The sequence below is a fragment of the Mercurialis annua genome, linkage group LG7 (assembly GCF_937616625.2).
Source record: "Mercurialis annua linkage group LG7, ddMerAnnu1.2, whole genome shotgun sequence".
In the NCBI taxonomy this organism is placed as follows: domain Eukaryota; kingdom Viridiplantae; phylum Streptophyta; class Magnoliopsida; order Malpighiales; family Euphorbiaceae; genus Mercurialis; species Mercurialis annua.
The window spans coordinates 45,185,720-45,206,127 of NC_065576.1; the positions used below are offsets into that span (position 1 = coordinate 45,185,720).

At 32.5% G+C, this 20,408-nt stretch overlaps 4 protein-coding genes and 1 long non-coding RNA gene across 5 annotated transcripts; 4 read left to right on the forward strand and 1 right to left on the reverse strand.

Moving 5' to 3' along the window:
- The first annotated feature begins 472 nt into the window (after positions 1-472).
- LOC126657251 (uncharacterized) lies at positions 473-1,651 on the forward strand. The gene has a single exon (XM_050351917.1). The coding sequence runs from the start codon at positions 473-475 to the stop codon at positions 1,649-1,651; it is 1,179 nt and encodes a 392-aa protein (XP_050207874.1).
- A 26-nt stretch (positions 1,652-1,677) lies between these two features.
- Positions 1,678-5,685, forward strand: LOC130014852 (uncharacterized). The gene has a single exon (XM_056103812.1). The coding sequence runs from the start codon at positions 1,678-1,680 to the stop codon at positions 5,683-5,685; it is 4,008 nt and encodes a 1,335-aa protein (XP_055959787.1).
- Positions 5,686-7,023: 1,338 nt separating this feature from the next.
- Positions 7,024-8,967, forward strand: LOC126654555 (probable E3 ubiquitin-protein ligase XERICO). Its single transcript, XM_050348458.2, has 2 exons — positions 7,024-7,134; positions 7,967-8,967. The coding sequence occupies exon 2, from the start codon at positions 8,074-8,076 to the stop codon at positions 8,545-8,547; it is 474 nt and encodes a 157-aa protein (XP_050204415.1). The 5' UTR covers positions 7,024-7,134; positions 7,967-8,073; the 3' UTR covers positions 8,548-8,967.
- Positions 8,968-13,917: 4,950 nt separating this feature from the next.
- On the forward strand, positions 13,918-14,792 carry LOC126654556 (probable E3 ubiquitin-protein ligase XERICO). Its single transcript, XM_050348459.2, has one exon. It carries the CDS (start codon positions 14,038-14,040, stop codon positions 14,506-14,508), a length of 471 nt encoding a protein of 156 aa, XP_050204416.1. The 5' UTR covers positions 13,918-14,037; the 3' UTR covers positions 14,509-14,792.
- A 691-nt stretch (positions 14,793-15,483) lies between these two features.
- Positions 15,484-19,049, reverse strand: LOC126656494 (uncharacterized). The gene is made up of 6 exons (XR_007633250.2): positions 18,742-19,049; positions 18,326-18,415; positions 17,159-17,336; positions 16,988-17,080; positions 16,212-16,538; positions 15,484-15,704 (listed from the first exon to the last, which is right to left on the reverse strand). It is a non-coding gene; the product is annotated as an uncharacterized LOC126656494 (long non-coding RNA).
- Positions 19,050-20,408: the final 1,359 nt, after the last annotated feature.

Below are 20,408 nucleotides of genomic sequence, written 5' to 3' on the forward strand. Positions count from 1 at the left end.
ACAATTTTGTTTATATATTTATGAGACATCAAAAGTGATGTTTTACATTTTTGTAGGATAGATGAAGTATAATATGATTAACTGAATTAGTTCTGTTCAAAATAGCATAATAATGAGAATTTAAATAAAGATTGTCTGTATTTTACTACCCATTTAGATAGATTTTAGTAGTCTTGCAGCTTGGCAAGTAGAGTAAGTCTTGTGCCTCCGGCGACAAGTGGATACCTTTCTCTTTCCTGTCAGTTTTGCTCCCTAGTCTTAAAAGCTCACTTTTATTAGCCAATCATTTGACTATCAGTTTTGTTTTTTAAAGAGTTTGCCTTTCAGTTGTTCAGAGAATTGTCGGCCATTTTTTCTGTGTTTGGGTATCTGTGTTTTTCCATGCATATTGCTGGTTACGTGATTTTTAGTCTAGAAAAGTTACTCCTTCACAAAAGTTTATAGGGTTCTGTTGTCTGTTTTTCTGCGTATCATGGCTGGGTTTAAAGGAGTAGTAGATTTAAACCTTCGATTACCAGTAGAGGACGAGGAGGATGAAGGTCTGGATTTTTCTGGGGTTGAGGGAGGCATAGAGACGGATGAGTTTAAATGGTGTTTGGTCGGAAAGTTCTTAACAGATAAAAATGTTAACTGTGTTGCTGTAAAATCTGTTTTACCTCCCATTTGGAAACCAGTGAAGGGTGTTCAAATAACAGAGGCGGCACCGAATTTGTTCTTGTTCCAGTTTTTCCATGAACGTGATATGCGAAGGGTGATTGACGATGGTCCATGGACATTTGAATTTCATTTATTCATTTGTCGGCAGTTAGTGGTTGGAGAGACGGTGGCTGAGGTTGAATTATGGGACGCAGATTTATGGGTCCATATACTGGATATTCCATTAGGACTGGCTTCCAATAAACTAGGAGAAGATGTTGGTAATTTCTTGGGGAAGTTTGTGAGTCACGACACTCGTGCAGTAAGACCCTCGGAAGGTAGTTCGATGAGAGTCCGAGTTAGCATTGATGTCAGGAAGCCCCTAAAGAGAAGGATGAAGATCAAAAGGAGTGCTAATGCGTGGTGTTGGTTAAATTTTCAGTATGAACGTGTTCCTATGTTTTGTTTCTACTGCGGAATTATGGGTCATTCTGAGAAATATTGTGCGAAATATTATGATAATCCAATCCCGAAGGAGATGTTACCGTATGGAGCTGAAATGAGGTTCATATTGAAGAAGGGGCAGAAACCTCTGTCGGAAAGATGGCTTCGAAACTCAGGTCCGGTGGAGGAGGGGATAGAGGTAGGGGATGATGACGTGGATAATCTTAATGAAAGGATCACTGGAAATCTTGTATTAGCTAAAAAATCTCATAATGTTGAAATTCAAAATGGCAGTAAGGGTGAGAAGGAGGCGTTTGTTGGAAAGTTAGCTGATTATTCGGTTAGTGAGAGCAGAAGATCTAATCAAATAATTTCAAAATTTGGAAATACTAGTTCAGCAAATGATGTAGAGGATATGCTGACTATTGAGTCCAAAAGGAAAAGATCCAATGTGGGAGGAGTAGGTGGAACGCATTCAAATGGGCCAAATTTTCTAGTCTCTGATATGATTATTGACCCATTATCTTACAGTCCGGCGGGCCTTGATAATCAGGCCGGCCCTAAGCAATGAGTTGCTTAAGCTGGAACTGTCGCGGGATGGCCAACCCGCGAGCCATTCGGTTCTTGAGAGATATGGCCAGAAGGTTAAATCCTTCTTTTCTATTCTTGTGTGAAACTATGATTTCTGGAGTCAGGATTGAGGTTTTAAAAAATACTATGGGTTTTGATTACTGCGTTGCTGTGGACAGTGTTGGTAAAAAGGGGGGTTTAGCTTTCTTTTGGAAAGCTGAATATGATGTGGAGATTTCTAGTTCTTGCGATAACTACATTGACTTACTGATTAAGGGTGTGGATGGTCAATCATGGAGACTTACAGGCTTTTACGGGTACCCGGAAAGATGGAGAAGGAGGGACTCTTGGAATTTAATTCATAACTTAAGCCAGGAAAACTCAGCTCCGTGGTGTGTTATTGGAGATTTCAATGATCTTCTGTCCCATGAAGAAAAACGTGGGGGAGCTGCTCATCCTAACTGGCTTGTGAATGGGTTTCGTGATACTATCTTAGCTAGTGGTCTGTTGGAGATGGAGGCCACCGGGTATAAATTCACTTGGTCAAGAGGACGAAAAGATGCGGGTAAGGTTGAAGAGTTGCTTGATAGAGCTTTTGTGACGAGTGACTGGATTGACCTTTTTCCGGAGGCTAAGGTGGTGAATCAGGAGATGTCCACGTCGGACCATCTGCCTGTTTTGCTGTATCTTAACCGGTCTGATGTGGGGGCTGTTAGTAAAAAATTTAGATTTAACAATGTTTGGGTTACTAAAAAAGATTGTGTGGATGTCGTTTCTGAAGCTTGGAGAAGAACGGCTGATGGTGATCTTTGTTCAAAACTTAAAGAGACTGAAGTTAGCTTGAAAGGTTGGGGAGGAAGTTTGGGGCCAAATTATAAGCGAAAACTTGAGATGTTAAGGAAAAAGCTGGCTGTATGGCAGAGAAGGACAGACCAATGGGGAATGCATGAATTTAATAGATTATCAAACGAGTATCATACTTTGTTGGGTGAAGAGGAGATTTTCTGGAAACAAAGGGCAAAAAATTTCTGGTTATCGGAGGGAGACGCAAACACACGTTTTTTTCACAATTTTGCTTCAACCAGAAAGCGTAAAAATCGTGTAGATAAGCTGAAGGATGATTTCGGTGTATGGCAGAGTTCGAAGCATGGAATGGCAGAGATTATTTTGAGGTATTTCAGCAATCTATTTACTGATTCACAAACAGGAAATATTGATTTTATTGATATTTTGCCTCGAGTGTCTAATGCGGATAATGTTGATTTAATGCGTCCTATTTCTGAATTGGAGGTTAGGAGGGCAGTTTATAGTATGCATAATGATAAATCGCCGGGTCCAGACGGTTTTAACCCGGCATTTTATAAGTCGTACTGGAATGTGGTAGGAGGTGATATAGTGAAACTTTGTAGAGATTTCTTTGTTAGAGGGAGTTTCAGAGAGGGGTTAAATGATACTGAAATTGTGTTAATTCCTAAGATCAGTAGGCCAGAAACTATTACTGACTTTAGACCCATTGCTCTTTGTAATGTGGCTTACAAAATTATTGCTAAAGTAATGGCGAATAGGATGAAAAAATTGATGCCTAAGATTATTTCTGAAAATCAAAGTGCATTTGTTGAAAATAGATTGATTACAGATAATTTTCTTATCGCTTTTGAAATAGGTCACTATTTGAGATGTAAAAGGAGAGGTAAAAATGGTTTAGCGGCTCTCAAGATTGATATGAGCAAGGCATACGATAGGGTGAGATGGGTTTTCGTTGAGTTTATGTGTCGGAAGTTGGGTTTTTGTGATGCATGGATTAGTTTGATCATGCACTGTATTTCTTCCGTTAGATATACGGGTATTGGTGATTGTGTAGGTATGAATCCTATTATTCCGAGTAGGGGTTTGAGACAAGGAGACCCGCTTTCTCCTTATTTATTTATTTTGTGTGCGGAAGGGCTTAGTCTTATGCTAGCTCAAGCGGAGAGGGAAGGAAAAATTCATGGGGCGATTATTTGTAGAGGAGCTCCGCCTATTAGTCATTTATTTTTTGCGGACGACTGTTTCCTATTTTTTCGAGCTACTCCTTCGGAAATGAAAGTGGTTAAGGATGTCCTGGATGATTATGAAAATTGGTCAGGTCAAAAAGTGAATTTTAATAAGTCTAACATTATTTTTAGTCCTAATGTACCTTCTGATTACAGGGAGGAGATTAGGTTGGTGATGGGCATTGTTGAGGTTGGTGACAGTGGCAAATACTTGGGGCTCCCATCATTGGTGGGTAGAAATAAAAGCCATATTTTCGGGTTCATAAAAGAAAAGGTTTGGAATAAAGTCAAAGGGTGGAATTCCAAATTTTTATCTAGAGGAGGTAAGGAGGTGTTGATAAAGACGGTAGCGCAATCTATGCCAAATTACGTGATGAACGTATTTTTGATTCCTCTTAGACTTTGCGAGGAGTTGGAAAGAATGCTAAATTCGTTTTGGTGGGGTAGAGACCAAGCGAAAAAAAAAGGGATTAGTTGGGCGAGATGGGACAAGCTTTGCGTTCCGAAGAAGTTTGGTGGTATGGGGTTTAAGAAGATACGTGATTTTAACCTTGCTATGTTAGCTAGGCAAGCGTGGCGTTTTATAAGCGTAGAGAGTAATTTGATGGTTAAGGTTTTTAAGGCGAAATATTTCCCGAACTCATCTTTTTTTGATTCTAAATTGGGTTCTAATCCTAGCTATGTGTGGCGTAGTATATTTGAGACAAAAAAATTCATGAAGAAAGGAGCTAGAGTTAGAATTGGGAATGGAAGTAAAACAGATATATGGGGGAGTCCTTGGTTAAATGGAGATGTCGGTTATGTTACTACTCCTAGGCCGGACAACTTGATCAACGCCAAGGTGAGTAATTTATTGGACATGGATGGGCAGTCTTGGGATGTGGGTTTGGTTAGAGACGTTTTTAATGACAATGATGCGGAAAATATTCTCAGCATTCCTATTAGTTGCCGAAGGTTGGAAGATGGGTGGCGATGGAATTTTGAGCCGAAAGGAAATTTTTCGGTTAAAAGTTGTTATAGAGTAATTAATGGAGAATATGGAGGAGAAGTTAATCCGGTCTGGAATAAAATATGGAGATTATCGGTTCCTCTTCACGTTCGTAATTTCATTTGGCGTGCTAGCTCGGGTTATCTCCCGACTGCGAAATCTTTGGCTACTCGGCATGTCTTTATTAATGACCAGTGTGTGGTCTGTTCTGCAGGTGTTGAATGTGAGTACCATTTATTTTATAAGTGCTCCTTAGCCACTGCTTGTTGGTCGGGCTTGTCAGTTCCTATGTTTGTGGAGAATGGAAATTTCTTGGCATGGGTGAGTGATTGGCTAGAGGGACCTGATGTGGAGAAGCAATCTTTAATTGCTATTATTTGTTGGCTATTGTGGCAAAATAGGAATAATACCGTGTGGAATAAGAAAGGAGGGACATCAGATACTATTCTTATTAATGCAGGTATTCAACTTTCTGCATGGAAGGTGTCCAGATCCCAGGTGGGTCAACTGAAGCGAGCCGAGTTGCATGAGGATGACGGACGTGTCCGGTGGTCTCCTCCGAAGATAGGATGGCTTAAGGTAAATGTGGACGCAGCGGTTTTCTCCAGGAATGAGGGCATAGGAGTCGGCATCGTCGTAAGGGATTGGCGTGGGAGTCTAGTTCAAGCAAGACTAGTGAAGTTTCATGGGAATTATTCTCCGAGAGTGGCAGAGGCAATGGGCATTCGTGAAGCTCTGAGTTGGCTAAAGGATTCTAGCAATATTATTATAGAGTCAGATGCTATGGAGGTGATTTTGGCTATTCGAAATCCGAGTCTTATAGAGTCCGATTTCCTTATTGATGATTGTTTGAACTTAGCAAAGCAGTTATGTAACGTTTCTTTTGTTTTCGTGAGACGATCTGCGAATCAGGCAGCGCATTGTTTAGCGCAAAACGCCCGTTCCTTGTCAGGTCATCAGGAGTGGTTTAGCAACTTTCCTGATATACTCACAAATGTAACTGCTTTTGATTAATGAAATTTATTTGACGTTCAAAAAAAAAATAAAGATTGTCTGTAAGTGGCTAATAATTACCGATAACACTCCAACTGAGACCCCCTTAACACAAAACCCCCCAGATTTTTAAAATGGTTCACTAATCTCTCTAAACTTTATTTAATGATCAATTAAACCCCTTTTTTTCGTAAAATGATCAAAATACCTCTAAAATATGTAAGAAAATAAAAGTAAATCAAACCAACCAAACCTAACCAAAACTAAAATCACTCACACAACCAAATCAAACATAATCCATCCATCCAAGCAAATTATGCCTAAATCACTAATCTATCCAATTGAATTAAACCACTCAACCGGAAACCGCCACCCGCCGCCGCCACCTTTTTCCAACCACCTCCGCCCATTCATCGTCGGAAAATAAATTCGTTCAAAAATTATATTTTTAGTAATTGGGTAGATTGGTGATTTAGGTATGATTTGATTGGATAGATGGATTATGTTTGATTTGATTGGGATGGTGTTAGATTTCGTTAGGCTGGGTTGGTTTGATTTATTTTTAATTGACTGTAGAGGTATTTTAGTCAATTTTGAGAAAAAGGGATTTGCAGCAGTTTTGAGCAAAAGAAATTTAGTTGATCATTGAGTAAAGTTTAGGAGGTTTAGCGAGCCATTTTGAAGTTCAGGGGGTAATTTTCACCAACCGTCCTTGAATTTTTGTCTTTTTTCTCCAACCATCCCTGAACTTGAACTCATACTACAACCAACCCTGAATTTTAATTTCCTATCCCAAAGGTCCCTAATGTCACTTTTATAGTAATTCCGTCCAATATGCTAACCTAAAAATATGACTAGGCGCTTTTATTTTTTATTTCTCCAAATAAGTGTCATCTCACAATTTTTAGTTTGCACCATCTAGCCTAGTCACGTTTTCAAGTCATGGACGGAATTACTATAAAAATAATATTAGGGACTTTTGGGATATAAAATTAAAGTTTAAGAATGGTTGGGATACGAATTAAAATTTAGAAACGGTCAGGGAAGAAAGATAAAAGTTCAGGGATAGTTGATAAAAATTACCCAAGTTGAGAGAAGCAAAGTTGGAGTGTTTTCGGTGATTATTAGCCTCCTAACTCCTAAGTAGTATCATTAGGGAATTGAGCTTTTAAAAGTAATAAGCTAAGTATAAGAAAATGAGCTGAAAAAGAGGAGCAAAACGGGGATAAATGATATAAAGTAACTAGGGTTAGAAAATGAGAAGATTCCGTGAAACACGGAAGACTAACCATGGTTAAGAAAACATGTTAGATTTTGGTAATAAAATGTTTCTCTTGGCCTCTATATAAACCCCAAACCTTAAACAAAACCAAATCTATTCAGACACAAACCAGCAGCCTTTGATCATATCAAAGTATCATAAATCAATTTAAAACTCAATTTTTCTAATTCAAAATCTCACTTTTTAGTGTAAGTCTCATTAATTCTGCTCTAATTCTTCTATTTTGTTTCAATTTGTGAATTTCTTGTTTTATTTTTCTTCTATGAAACTTCGAAATCTTTTTGAATTGGGTGTAAATGTTAGATCTCAGTATCATTGATGCTTTAGTTTTAATGGTTAATTTGATTTAGCTGAACTTATTTTATCATAGTTTATGATTTAAGCAAACTTTATGCTTGTTTTTCTTGTTTTGTTTTTCATTTTCTCTTGTTTTGTTTGACCTTCAATTTGTAATAATGGGAAATCTGAATGTTTGATCTGTATCAATTCAAATTATATGTTATTATGATAACTTTAACATTTTTATCATAATTTGGCTGCTTTCATTTTATTTATTGAGAGATTTTTATACTTTATGAAGCCTATGTTGCACGCGGAAATGATATATTTTCTAGGATAGATTATAAATATAAAGTTTTAGAGTTCGAGAAGCGATTTCAGAAATGTAATGCTGAATACCTGACTCGCCCAAGTTTCCGTGCAACATAGCTTTAAGACTAGCCCGTAGGAACAGCTTATTTTAGAGATTGTCAGTTGTTTCCGCTTCTTGAAAGCCGTATTGAAAGTAATCATCTTTCCGTTAAGTTCTTCAGGAGATTAGCTTTATTTTTTCGGTTTTTATATCATTTTCGTTGTGTTTTGAATTTATTGCAATGTCGGTTTTTAGCTTGTTTGACACGATTTTAGCCCTGTATTTATCATATAGTCATCAAATACAATAACATTTGTAGTTTGCAAATATTATTTGATTATTCTCTACTTTTTACGATATGCTAATTTCTCTTATCAATGCATCTTCAGATTGCAAACCGGGAAAGGGAAGCGATTAGCTCTGTCCGTATTTATCTCCTCTGTGATTGATTAACGTATATGTTTTTACTTCCACGAGTGGCAATTAATCTAAAGAAATGGGCCTCTCAACTCTTCCAGCTCCATCTGATGGTATACTGTGCGTACTTTTGGTGAACACCGCAGTATCAATCTCCATATTCAAAGGGATCGTGAGGGCGATTCTTCATATTGTTGGAATTCGGTTATCATTCTTCTCGTCTTCAACCCCATCATCAGATTATACAGAAGACCTTACTGACCCAATTGAATATCGTTTCCCTCAATCAGAAACATATATTAATGAGTTCCGGAGCAGGACTCCAACAGCAAGATTTGATTCTGTGTCTAACTGTAAACAGTTGGAACATCATGACTGCTCGGTTTGCTTGACTCAATTCGAGCCAGAATCTGAAATAAACTGCTTGTCTTGTGGCCATCTTTTTCATAAGGTGTGTTTGGAGAAATGGTTGGATTACTGGAATGTTACGTGCCCTCTTTGCAGATCGCCGGTGATGCCTTCTGAAGACGACATGTCTTCATGCTACTGGTAAGCATATAACCAAATGTCTGCTAGTCTAAGAAAATGTTCATATACATTTTGTAGCGTATAGGTACTTGAGTTTGATAGCATCAGCCAAAATTTCGTGTTGTATATATATATATGTCTACTGTCCGAGATTAAGCATATGTTCATGGTACTCGAGAGACCAGAAAACCCGTTGTATATAATCGCGAGGTTCATGATGTTCCATGCGTCTTTTCAACTTCGGTCTCCAGTCCATGTTTGAATAACATTGTGATTTAATATGTGGGGAAAGCTACGTGTATGGTCTTTAGCTTCCGGCGAGTCCCGGTACCTCCTGAACGACCAATTATTTTTTTATTATGTTTTTTCTTATTAGGTATTTTTAAAAAATATTTTGATGTCTCCGACTCGTTCACATAAATGGAATGATTTCTTTTTGTCTTGATGATTATGTTGCTTCAATTGTTGTTGTCTTTATAATAAGCAATGACGCATATAGACTTTTCTTTTAGGAGTTCAAATTAAGAATATATAATACACTTTTAAATCAAAAAATATAAATTAATAATTCTTATGTTCTGAAATCGATGCATAATAGCTCCATTATTAATTTGTATAGACACGTCTTTATAACGTAAGTAATCAAATACTCAATTTATTACAACAATCATTTCGTGTAACTATCAATATTTTTTATTTAATTATTTTTTATTTTGTAAATTTCGTAATTTTGTAATTTTTAGAGAAAAATCGTATTGAAATTACAGTTGATTTTGGCAAAACTAGTTGAATGATCTTGTTTGATTTTTAAAATAATTGTTAAATGTAATGTTTAAAAAACCAGACTACTGATCAGTTTAGTTTTTAAAACACCCGTTAAAAGTAGTGTTTTAAAATTTGATCTGGAATAATAGGTTCAACCAAAAAATAGAAATTGATAGACTAATTTTAAAAAAATTAATTTATATTTTATTAATTTTTAAATACTTAAATTGATAAAATTTCAGTTTTCATATCATTTATTTAGTCACATAAAAAGGGAAGAATATTACATTTTTTTTTCTCGAGGAAACACAAATATTACATTTTAATTTGCTTAATCTAAGAAAAAATTAGAAAAAACGCTCTAAATTTAAATTTATTTATAAAATATACATCAACATGGAAATCTTAAGAGAAATACTCACCGTTTGGATTGAGAAATTTTACAGGATTAAAATTCATAAATTTTGCACAATTCATAAATTTTATGAAAACTCATCGTTTGATGCAAAATAATATATTGAGAATTCATAACTTGTAATAATTCCTCATCCTTTAAAATTTATCGTTAAATTTTCCACTTTCTAGGTGAGAAGTAAAAGTTGAACTTTATTGTTTTTAATGAATGATGAATTGTATTACATTCTTTTGGATTGAGGAATTTTGAAATCTATGGATTTGACAGAATCAATAAATTTAAATTCTATAAAATATGAAATCGACAGATTTACAAATTCCATCGTTTGGATAATTACTAAAATTAATGGATTTATAGGGGCAATCACTGCTGAAAGGCGCTGTTTAGCGACAAATTTTTCATGAAAGTTTCATAAAAGTTCAAAACTTTCAATTTTATCCAATTTGTCATAAACGCAAGATTTCGTTTCAATCTTCTAGAAGTTGAAGATTTCACCTTTTATGTTGTAAAACAAGTCAGAGTCGAATTAGGATTGATTTTCGATGAATTTAGCGCATTCCGAATGAAATTTTCATCACTTTTAACTTCACAGATGATCCCGCCGGCCTCCAAATCCTGCCGGTCGTCAAGATTACTCAATGGACGGCAGGGATGTTGTCCAGATGTGATTTTTTCCGGCCTTCCGATCCTGTCGGTTGTCGGGATTGCTCATGGCTGGCCGAACCGATTTCAGCGCAGCCACCAATTTCGGAAAGCCATAACTCTTTGCATACAACTCCAAATGACTTGGTTTTTGATTCATTTGAGCATTGCCACATAATCGCCCGTAGGCGCCACATAAGCAAAATTGCGTAATTGAATATAATTGAAACGAAATCATGCATTTCAAGATAAAATGCATAAAATTGAAAAGTTTAAACTTTTGTGAATTTTTTTTCAAAGGTTTTTTTTTTTGCCATTTGGCTTTTTATTTATTATGAAACAGTAATAGTTAGAAATATGTTGAATTTAAAAAATAAAAATGAACAAAGGATCACTTTCACCCCTGAACTTGTGTCAAAGTATCAAAAAAAATCCAAAGCTGGGAGATAGAATCACTTAATCTCTGAACTTGTGTATTTTTGCTTAAAAACCCCCTCCCCAGTCTCACCTCGGAGAGTGAGGTACACTCTCCAATTTTGAATAGTGGTTTTGTTGGCAAAGTGATTTTTTATAATAAAAAGGTTTAAAATAGCCTTAGATTTTTTTAATTTTTTCTTTTAAGACATAATAATTTTAAAAAATAATTTAATCCATTTAATTTTAAAATTATATATATTAAATTAATATTAACTAAAAAATTGAAGGACCTTTTTATATTTTTTACAAAAAAAATTAAATTTTTTTAGGTCTCAGGCGAGGAGGAGGAGCCTCCTCTCCTCGCCTGAGACGAGGAGCAGCAGCTCCTCGATTCCTTCTTCCTAATGGAAGAAAGACCCAGCGCTGGGTCTATATTGGAACTGAGGAGCTAATACTCCTCACCGGAGCAGCAGCTAGGGATGGCAATGGGCAAAATATAAATTAAAAATTTTAAATTTTTACGACTTGTTACAATTTAAACAAACCTTTTAACTTTTATAATAATAGGCAAATTATATATTTTTTTATAATAATAGTCAAACTTATATTTTTTGTTACAAGTTTGGCCACCAATTTGACTATTATAACAACAAAAATTATAATTTGACTATTATTATAAAAATTAAAAAATTTAATTTAAATTGCAACAAGTTATAAAAGTTTGAATTTTTTTCACCATTAGAGTTTTTTCAAATTAAAACTGTTAAAAATATAAAATTACAACTACAATTGTATCTACTGGTCTGAATTTTCAAATTAATCAATCATTTGATAATATTAAAAATATTATAATATGATGGACCATGCAACTATGTAAATATATAATAGTACTAAGGCAACATTTATATAGAGAAATTTTAAAAGTTAATAAATTTTGTATAGATCCTTAAATTTATTGTTTGATAAGAAAAAAATATCACGAGAATCTATAATTTTTTAAGAAATTCACCTTCTAAATGAAAAAAGCTAACATTCATTATTTCTTTTTAAAATTTAATTATTTTAAAAAGATATATGAATTTTATATTTAATATAAACTGTAAAATTATAGAGTTTAAATTTTTTAGATTTAAGAGGCGCCTAAGAGAAGCTGAACGATATGAGCACACCGCTCATTCAACACATGCTTAATTACGATTCAGCCTCCAGATTAAGACTTACGTTAATATAAAATGGCAACTAATGGTGCCAATTGACACGAGGAACACTTTTTACTTTAATCAAATTTTTAATGATCACATTCATATGAAATTTCTTTTAAACGACTAATTAAAAATAGCTAATTACTTTAGGATGTATCATAGCATCTTCCAATTAAAAATCAGTAAACCTACTATTGTTTTTCTACGCAAAAAAGGATTACATATTAAAAGAAAATACAATTAAAAGTTGAAATTATTTCCAACTCTTTATAAATTGTCACTACTAAAATAAAATGAAAATTTAAATTTTATAAACTATTAATTTTTTTTGGATAATTAGAAAAGGAGAGAGCCCGTGAAAAAAAAAATCCACAATTTTAAAAAATTGCAGCTGGGCGCTTTTTAAAACAAAAATAAAAATGATAAAAACACTTTTTAAATGGTATTTGTGGCGTATACTTTTTTATATTTATTTCCTATACAAAATTTGACCACCAAATTTTTCATGCACAAAATTAAATAACAAAAATAACATATTATACATATAACATAATATAAATAAAGAAGTTATTAATTATTTAATAATATACTCATTGATTCTATCCATAACAAAATGATAAGAATCCAAATAAAGACATCTCCTATTTAGTAATCCCTCTAAACTACAATATTTATTATATTTGAAAAATATTTTTAGTTTATAATATTTATCATTTTAAAATTTTAAAAAACATTTATTGTTATTCTTTTAAGTTTATATTTCTCAATAAATAACCCAATAAAATTTAAAACACTAGTCAAATACAAAAACAATAACAATTAATAAAATTAATTTAGTAAAAATATATTTAAGTCAAGACATAATTATTTTTTGATAATCGAAAAGAGTGAACACTTGTGAAAGAAATTGAGGCAGGTCTAACAAATTGTTGTCACGCGCTTAAATCATTTGAGATATAATTTTTTAACTATTTATTTTTTCTAATTGTTATAAATGATAAAATACAACAAATATTATAAATTGAATGAAGTATATAATTAGTAAATGAATTTTTTAGAAGTAATTAATAGGTTAAGCATGAGAAAATAAGCCGAACAAGAGAAGCAAACACGGATAGATGATATAAAAAGCATTTCCAATGATACTATTTATTTTAAAGATCATATTTGTTAAAATAAAGAGCATTTTAAATATAAAGAGTAATATTTTTATATTTATTTTAATAAACTATCGAATAATAATTTTTTATTTTATTTTATTTTTATTTTTATAAATAATATTAAAAAATTAAAAAAATATTAATAATATTAATTTATTTATTCAATTTTTAAATTTAAAATTACAGAATAATACATTTAAAATGAAAAATAATTAATTTACTTTAAAATTTGAATTTTTATCTTTTTGAAATGAAGTAAATAGTGAAAATGAGTATTCACATGTATGGAGCCATTTTCGCTCTTTATTCTAAATTTAAATTTTAGAAAGTCTATTAGACTTTTAATTAATTGATAAACTCTTTAAATTAAAGAGTTTGTCAATTTTAAAAAGTACATTGAAGATGTTCTAACTAATGAATAATTAGCATATAAATTATTTTTATAGACAAATCAATCATAAATTTGATATTGTCGATTAACTTTATTTTGACAAATTAGTTTATAAATTGAAGGAGTAAATTATTAGTAATTGAAAGGGCAATTAGCTTACAAAGGAATAAATTACTAGTTAAAAGGATAATTAATAAAATAATTGATCATTAATTGTTTATTGATTAAAAGTTGAGCATGCAATATTTCTCATATAAGGTTAGAAAACAAGAAGATTCCTTGAAACATAGAAGACTGACCATTCTTAAGGAAACGTGTTGATATTGGTAATAAAATATTTCTCTTGGCATCTATATAATTATAAACCCCAAACCTTTAACTTTGATCATATCAAAATATCAAATCAATTTCTAATTCAAAATTTCTACTTCCATATCCCATTTTTAGTGTAAGTCTCATTATTTCTGCACTAATTGTTCTATTTTGTTTGAATTTGTGATTTTTCGTAATTAATCTACAAAATATGGGGCTATCAAGTCTTGCAGCCCCATCTGAAAGTGTACTGCGCTTGTTTTTGGTGAACACTGCATTATCAATCTCCATATTCAAGGGGATCCTGCATGCGATTCTTCGTATTGTCGGAATTCGTTTATCATTCTTATCGTCTTCAACACCATCATCAGACTATACAGAAGACCTTTCTGATCCAATTGAATATCGTTCCCCTCAATCGGAAACGTACATTAATGAGTTCCGAAGCAGGACTCCAACGACAAGATTTGATTCCGTGTCTAACTCTAAACAGCTTGAACATCACGACTGCTCGGTTTGCTTGACTCAATTCGAGCCAGAATCTGAGATAAACTGCTTGTCTTGCGGCCATCTTTTTCATAAGGTGTGTTTGGAGAAATGGTTGAATTACTGGAACGTTACGTGTCCTCTTTGCAGGTCGTCCGTGATGCCTTCTGAAGACGACATGTTTTCGTGCTACTAGTAAGCATATAACCAAATGCCTGCTATGTTCATGTTCATATACATTTTGTAGTGTATAGGTACTTGAGTTTGATAGTATCAGCCAAATTTTCGTGTTGTATACTTGTATTTTGTCCGAGATTAAGCATAATAATATGTTCATGGTACTCGAGAGACCAGAAATCCTGTCATACATAATCGCGAAGTTCGTGATGTTTTACGGACTACGTGTCTTTTCAACTTCAGTCTTCGAATTACAATGTGATTTGATTTTGTCATCTTTTAGTATTACGCTGTAATTTAATATAGTGGATGTATAGGGAAAGCTACTCGGTCTTAGCTTCCGGCGAGTTTTGGTACCCTCCTAACGAGCAATTTTTTTTATTTATTATGCTTTTTTTACAATATGTCTCTAAGAAGATGAAGAAAAGAGCTAGTAAAAACGTAACTGTCACACAAATTTCTCTCCAATTTCATCACAATCTTTCATCTTGCTTGCTATTAAAAACGTATCTATTGTACGATTTTCTATACAAATTCCACTACAAGAAACTGCTTCATTAGCGAAGGGAAAAGTGGTCGTAAATTCATTAAAAGTGGTCGTATTATGTTTATTGGGACGGGAAAAGTACGGTCGTAAGCCGTCGTAATAGGCTCCGCCGTAAAAAGTATTTGGGACGGAAAACATATTTCCGGTCGTAATGTAATTTGCGAAGGTAAAATTTCCCTTCGCTAAAAGAACATTAACAACGACGGAAAATCCGGTCGTTATTCAATTAATACCTTTGTAATTATATAATGTAATTGCGACCACAATCTGAAAACCAATTACAACCAAAATCCCTTCGCAAAAAAAAGGGATGTTTACAGCACAAGCAGCAACAGCTCAGTACACTAAAAAAATTTCCAAAATAATTCCTGCTATTAGAAATCTCCAAACAGTATTAATTTACACAAAACAATTTTAATACTATTAGAAAGCTCCACACAGTATTAATTTACACATAAATCATAAATTCAGTACTTAATTGTTAAAAGTCTGCTAAAACAAATATCATATGTAAAAGTCTATAAAGTCTACTAAACTGAGATCATAAAAGGCCGTTAGTGTTCCAAGCAAAGATGAACATAAGGTCATTGGGATTTCCTCCACATGCAATAGAGTCTGGATATTAACACATCTAAAGTAGAAGCCTCTCTTGCACAAGAAAACAAAAGCTGCAAAAAATAACAAGAACCAAATAAGAATTCCTAATTAATTAAACCACCAAATTGCAAACAACAAGTAATATCCATTTCTAGTTATGCTACTCCCAGTCACTACCAAAATTTTATATTAAGGCCAAGTTTTAGATTTTGCAATGCAACCATTTCAATTCCTTTCTCTTTTACTAGTTTGTTTTTCTGCACTGTCAAACCAGTTTAAAAATTTAAATGACAACTAATTTAGATGTAAAGCTGCATATTGTATGTTCAGAAAGGTCCACAAAGAAATAAAACTCATTTATATGAAGTTTCTCAAAGAAAAAATAACACAATCATATGAAATAAATTTTGTATTGAAAAATCATAATAGACAAAGAAAAAAATGGAGTACGATCATGCCATAAACAAAACCAAGTACAATATAAGAAAATAGTAGACAGCTCTAGCAAATATGCACAACACAGTCAGCAATGAACAATAATTAGATAAATTACGGGAATAAATAAGAATAATACTCACATTTTTTTTATATAATTAACTTTGTTGGGTATCGGTTGTATAAGATGAAGTTGATGGTACGTCTCTTTTTTCTTGAGCGGCGAACATTTCTTCGAACTTTTGAAATCTATCTTCCAATGTACTTAAACGACTTTTCAATAGTTGATTTTCTTCTAGAAGTTGAGCTTCACGTTCAGCCTTTTTTGTTGATGGACCTTTCAAATGTTTTAGTTTTACTCCACCACCGTAGCCAACCACATGACCGTGGCTTTGATTTCGAAAACATTTTAGGACTACCTCAACATTTGAAAGAGAGGGATCCGATTGCATTACCTCGCATATTTCATCCTAAATAAGAAGAAAATGAACAAATAATGAGAAAACCAATGCGTTAAGACAACCTTTTTTGACGAGACGTGCTGCTCAATCAATGACCGTCTGATAATGAAAGAATTTGGAGTGACGAGCTCGTGGATGAAGCTCATTACCATACCACAAGGACCTAGAGATCTCACAATTCCATTACCACTTCATCATATGAGCAAAGCATTTTTCCTAATTGATGACATATTTAGTAATACTGCTGATCACATGCTAAGTATAAACCAATGTAGATCAGTGTCAGATGTAAGTTAATAATTTATACTTAGCATGTGATCACGGCTTCATATCCTTTTCCACCCTAAAATGATAAGTATAAACCATCTTTCCCACCCTAAAATGATAAATCATATACAATAAATATAAACAACAAAAATAAGTCATATATAAAATATGTTAAAATACTAATTCATTACCATTTGATATATTATCTCCCTCATCGGCTTGCTTCCAATACGATGAGGCATTGTCAAATTGCCTCTATTTTTTGAGTTCCGTTGACTCGCTTTCTGAACAAACATAAATGTAAGTGAGAAGATTTTTCAATTTACATGAATTTTCATATCGAATATATGTTAAAAACATACCTTGAACTTTTCAGTATAAAAATGGTTTTTTATTAACCATTCCCAATCATCCTTATCAGCTCCGTCAGGCACTATTTTCAAACAGAAAATAATCAATAGTGGATACTTTTACCTTTCAAGAAAAGTCAGTTGAGTGATAAACAGGCTTAAAAAGTGTTAGCTGATCTCCCTCCTATATCTGTTAGCAAGAAATATTTAAATAAAAGAACATTAATTCATCTGTTCAGCAAAAACAAAAAATTTAAGGAAATCAATAGAGAAGTTCAGCAAGTAAGAGCATTGATAGTACAAAACATGTTTGAGTAGAGAGTTTTGATTGCTTAAACTGCATTTCACTCAGTGTAAATCTAACATATGATAACATTTTAATAATAATTCTCCAAGATTTCCAACATACATAGCCACACAAATAGATAACAAATAACATGAATCCTTAGATTTATTAAATACTGTAATTTACATGCTTAATTACAGTGAAAAAAATCTGATAAAGAATTTTAATTTTGTTGATGGAAATCTATTAATTTTTTAAAAAACAACCTTTATCTTTCAAATCTATTAAGTTTAGATCAAATTATATTTATTACTAATAATCATAGCCTAAATAAGACTTTTGAAATAGAAACACACAAGAAGAACATCTAAAAATCTACTAAATTACAAAATAGAAAACTTGTTGATATAAATCATAGATTTAGTAAGATATAATAAATTAAAGAGAAGTGAAATGATTGTCTTTGAAAATGTAAGAAGTATAATTAGATGTTGGCCAATTGGTGTTTCTATTTTCTGAACTTAGTAAAAAGAGAAATGTCCATACTGACCAGATTATGAAGCCTCTGGGATAACAGTCTATTATATTAGATAGTTTCATAGATTAATCGAACAAGTTAGATCATTACATAGATTAATCAAACAGATTCACTCCTACAGTACTATCTTCACATTGCAAGATATGCTATCAAATTGGACTAAATAAACAAAAGAAAACACCAAAAATGACAAAATTTCTTCAGTAAGACACATTTCCATATACAAAAAATTTATGAAATTTTTTAATAACTGCTTTTAATATCATGCTCTTGAAAACATACAAACCTAGATCAAAAAATACAGTAAAATGGAAGATGGTAGTGCATAGAAGCAAAAAGAAAAATGAAAAAGAACCTGAAACAGAGGTAATAGTGGAGTGGAGTAAAGAAACTGAAGTATTGACAAAAAGAGACTGTACTCAGCTTTCACTCTAAATCCGAGTACCTGCAAACAGAATGACACAATTTTATCACAACATATTAACATAAATCTTCAACTCTATCAACATAAATCGCAGTTAAATCTCCAACTCGATACATAAATCGCAGTTAAATCTTCCACATTAACAGTTAAATAACAGCTTTCACTCTAACACTTAAACTCCACTAACAATTAAAAATCAAAACCCTAAGTTAATAAGAAATCAAAAATCAAAACCCTAAGTTGAGAAGAAATTAAAAATCGTTTTGCGCAATCGTTTATGAAATCAAAACTCTAGTTTATGAAATCAAAACTCTAACTTAATAAGATTCAGTTAATGAAAACGCTACCTGAGAAGAAATCAAAAATCACAATCGTTTAGCAGAGATTCTTCAACATCCCAATCGCTTTGCTTGTATGGTTAGGTTTCATATGATAGCAGAGATTCTTCCATTTCATTGATATCTTTTATATTTTTTTTTATGATTTCTGGGTTTATGTTTCATAATAGCAGCAATCTAGGTTTTAGTCGTGATATTTTTGATATTTTGTTTTAAGTTAGAAATATTTAATTATGATTAGACTTAGCTTTTAGTAATTAGGACGGGAGTTTTCTTTTTCTTTTTGGAAAGGAGTATAAAAGTGGTCGTAATATAAAAGTAAAATTCTAAATAAAGACCGGACAGTGAGATGGTCCTTATTGATACCAATATTACGACCGGATTAGGAGCCCTTCGCAATATATTGGTCCCTAAAAATCCATTTTCCTGTAGTGTTCATCACAATCCTCCATCTTACTTAAACACACAACACATGAATGAGAGATATGTAGTTGATATTTATTGTTCATGTACTATTGTTTTCATCGCGAATTGTTTCTAAATTTTAAATATATTATTTTAATTGTTCATACATTTTTATTCAATAATTTGATTGTCCGTGCCATTACTTTAATGTTCCGTCGATTTTAATGACTGATATGCCAAATGGAGTCTTATTTAAATGACTAAAATTATAATTGTTCTTACGTAGAATTTTCCGTGTTCGTATAGAACTTTAAATTGGCACCTCCTATCATTAAAATGGACAGAAGTAGCATAATGACATCTGAGATTGAATTAAAGTTTATAAATGTTCAAATAGAGAATGAATGTCAGTGTTCTTTTTAACCAATATAGAAGGCAAACAAAGCTAACAATGATCTAAACGACAACTTGACTTGTTTAGCCCAGTTACGAGTTTCAAAATTCTATATTTTTGAGTGTGCTGGAACTTCGTTGATACGAAGCTTGTCGAAGATGCCAAATATCATCACAAATGCCCTGCCATAGATGCTTTTTAAAAATATCAGAATTTATCGTTGCGGTTACTTGGAGAGTATCATCTTCGAGTATAATTTTGTTCCAACCATTACTGGGTGTCCAATTCAGCGTTTCACATAATGCCAATATATCTAGATTACCCGGGTACTAAATATGAGGGCTAAATATTTTTTAGGTCACTGAATTATATTATTTTTTTTACTAAATGTTCACCGAATTATAAAACGTTATCGAACTATAACTTTTTTACAAAACGGTTACCGAACTATAAAAAGTTATAAAACAGTTACTATAGTATTTTTTTTTTAAAAATGGGTTACCATTTTGATGATATGGATAAAGAAAATATGTACTCCATTAAAATATGTACTCCGTTATGATATGGATAAAGAAAATATATAAGATAACTTTTTTTGTAAAGATAACAACAGTTCGGTAACCTTTTTATAATAATATTATAGTTCGGTAACTATTTTGTAACTTTTTACAATTCGGTAATCTTTTTGTAAAAACACTATAATTCTGTGACCTACAAAATATTTAACCCCAAATATGCTGAAATACAGCTGAGAATTTAGCAATGATGCATAACTGATCATTCTTTACAATGACAGCAACTTCAAAATTTAGCAATGATGCATAATTGACTCCGTCATTGATAGAAACAAAAATAAGGGACCATATTGTTCGATTTT

Bases quoted from the DNA above. Each gene is read 5' to 3' on its own strand.
- LOC126654555 (XM_050348458.2), top strand. From the start codon at position 8,074: ATGGGCCTCTCAACTCTTCCAGCTCCATCTGATGGTATACTGTGCGTA.
- LOC126657251 (XM_050351917.1), top strand. From the start codon at position 473: ATGGCTGGGTTTAAAGGAGTAGTAGATTTAAACCTTCGATTACCAGTA.
- LOC130014852 (XM_056103812.1), top strand. From the start codon at position 1,678: ATGGCCAACCCGCGAGCCATTCGGTTCTTGAGAGATATGGCCAGAAGG.
- LOC126654556 (XM_050348459.2), top strand. From the start codon at position 14,038: ATGGGGCTATCAAGTCTTGCAGCCCCATCTGAAAGTGTACTGCGCTTG.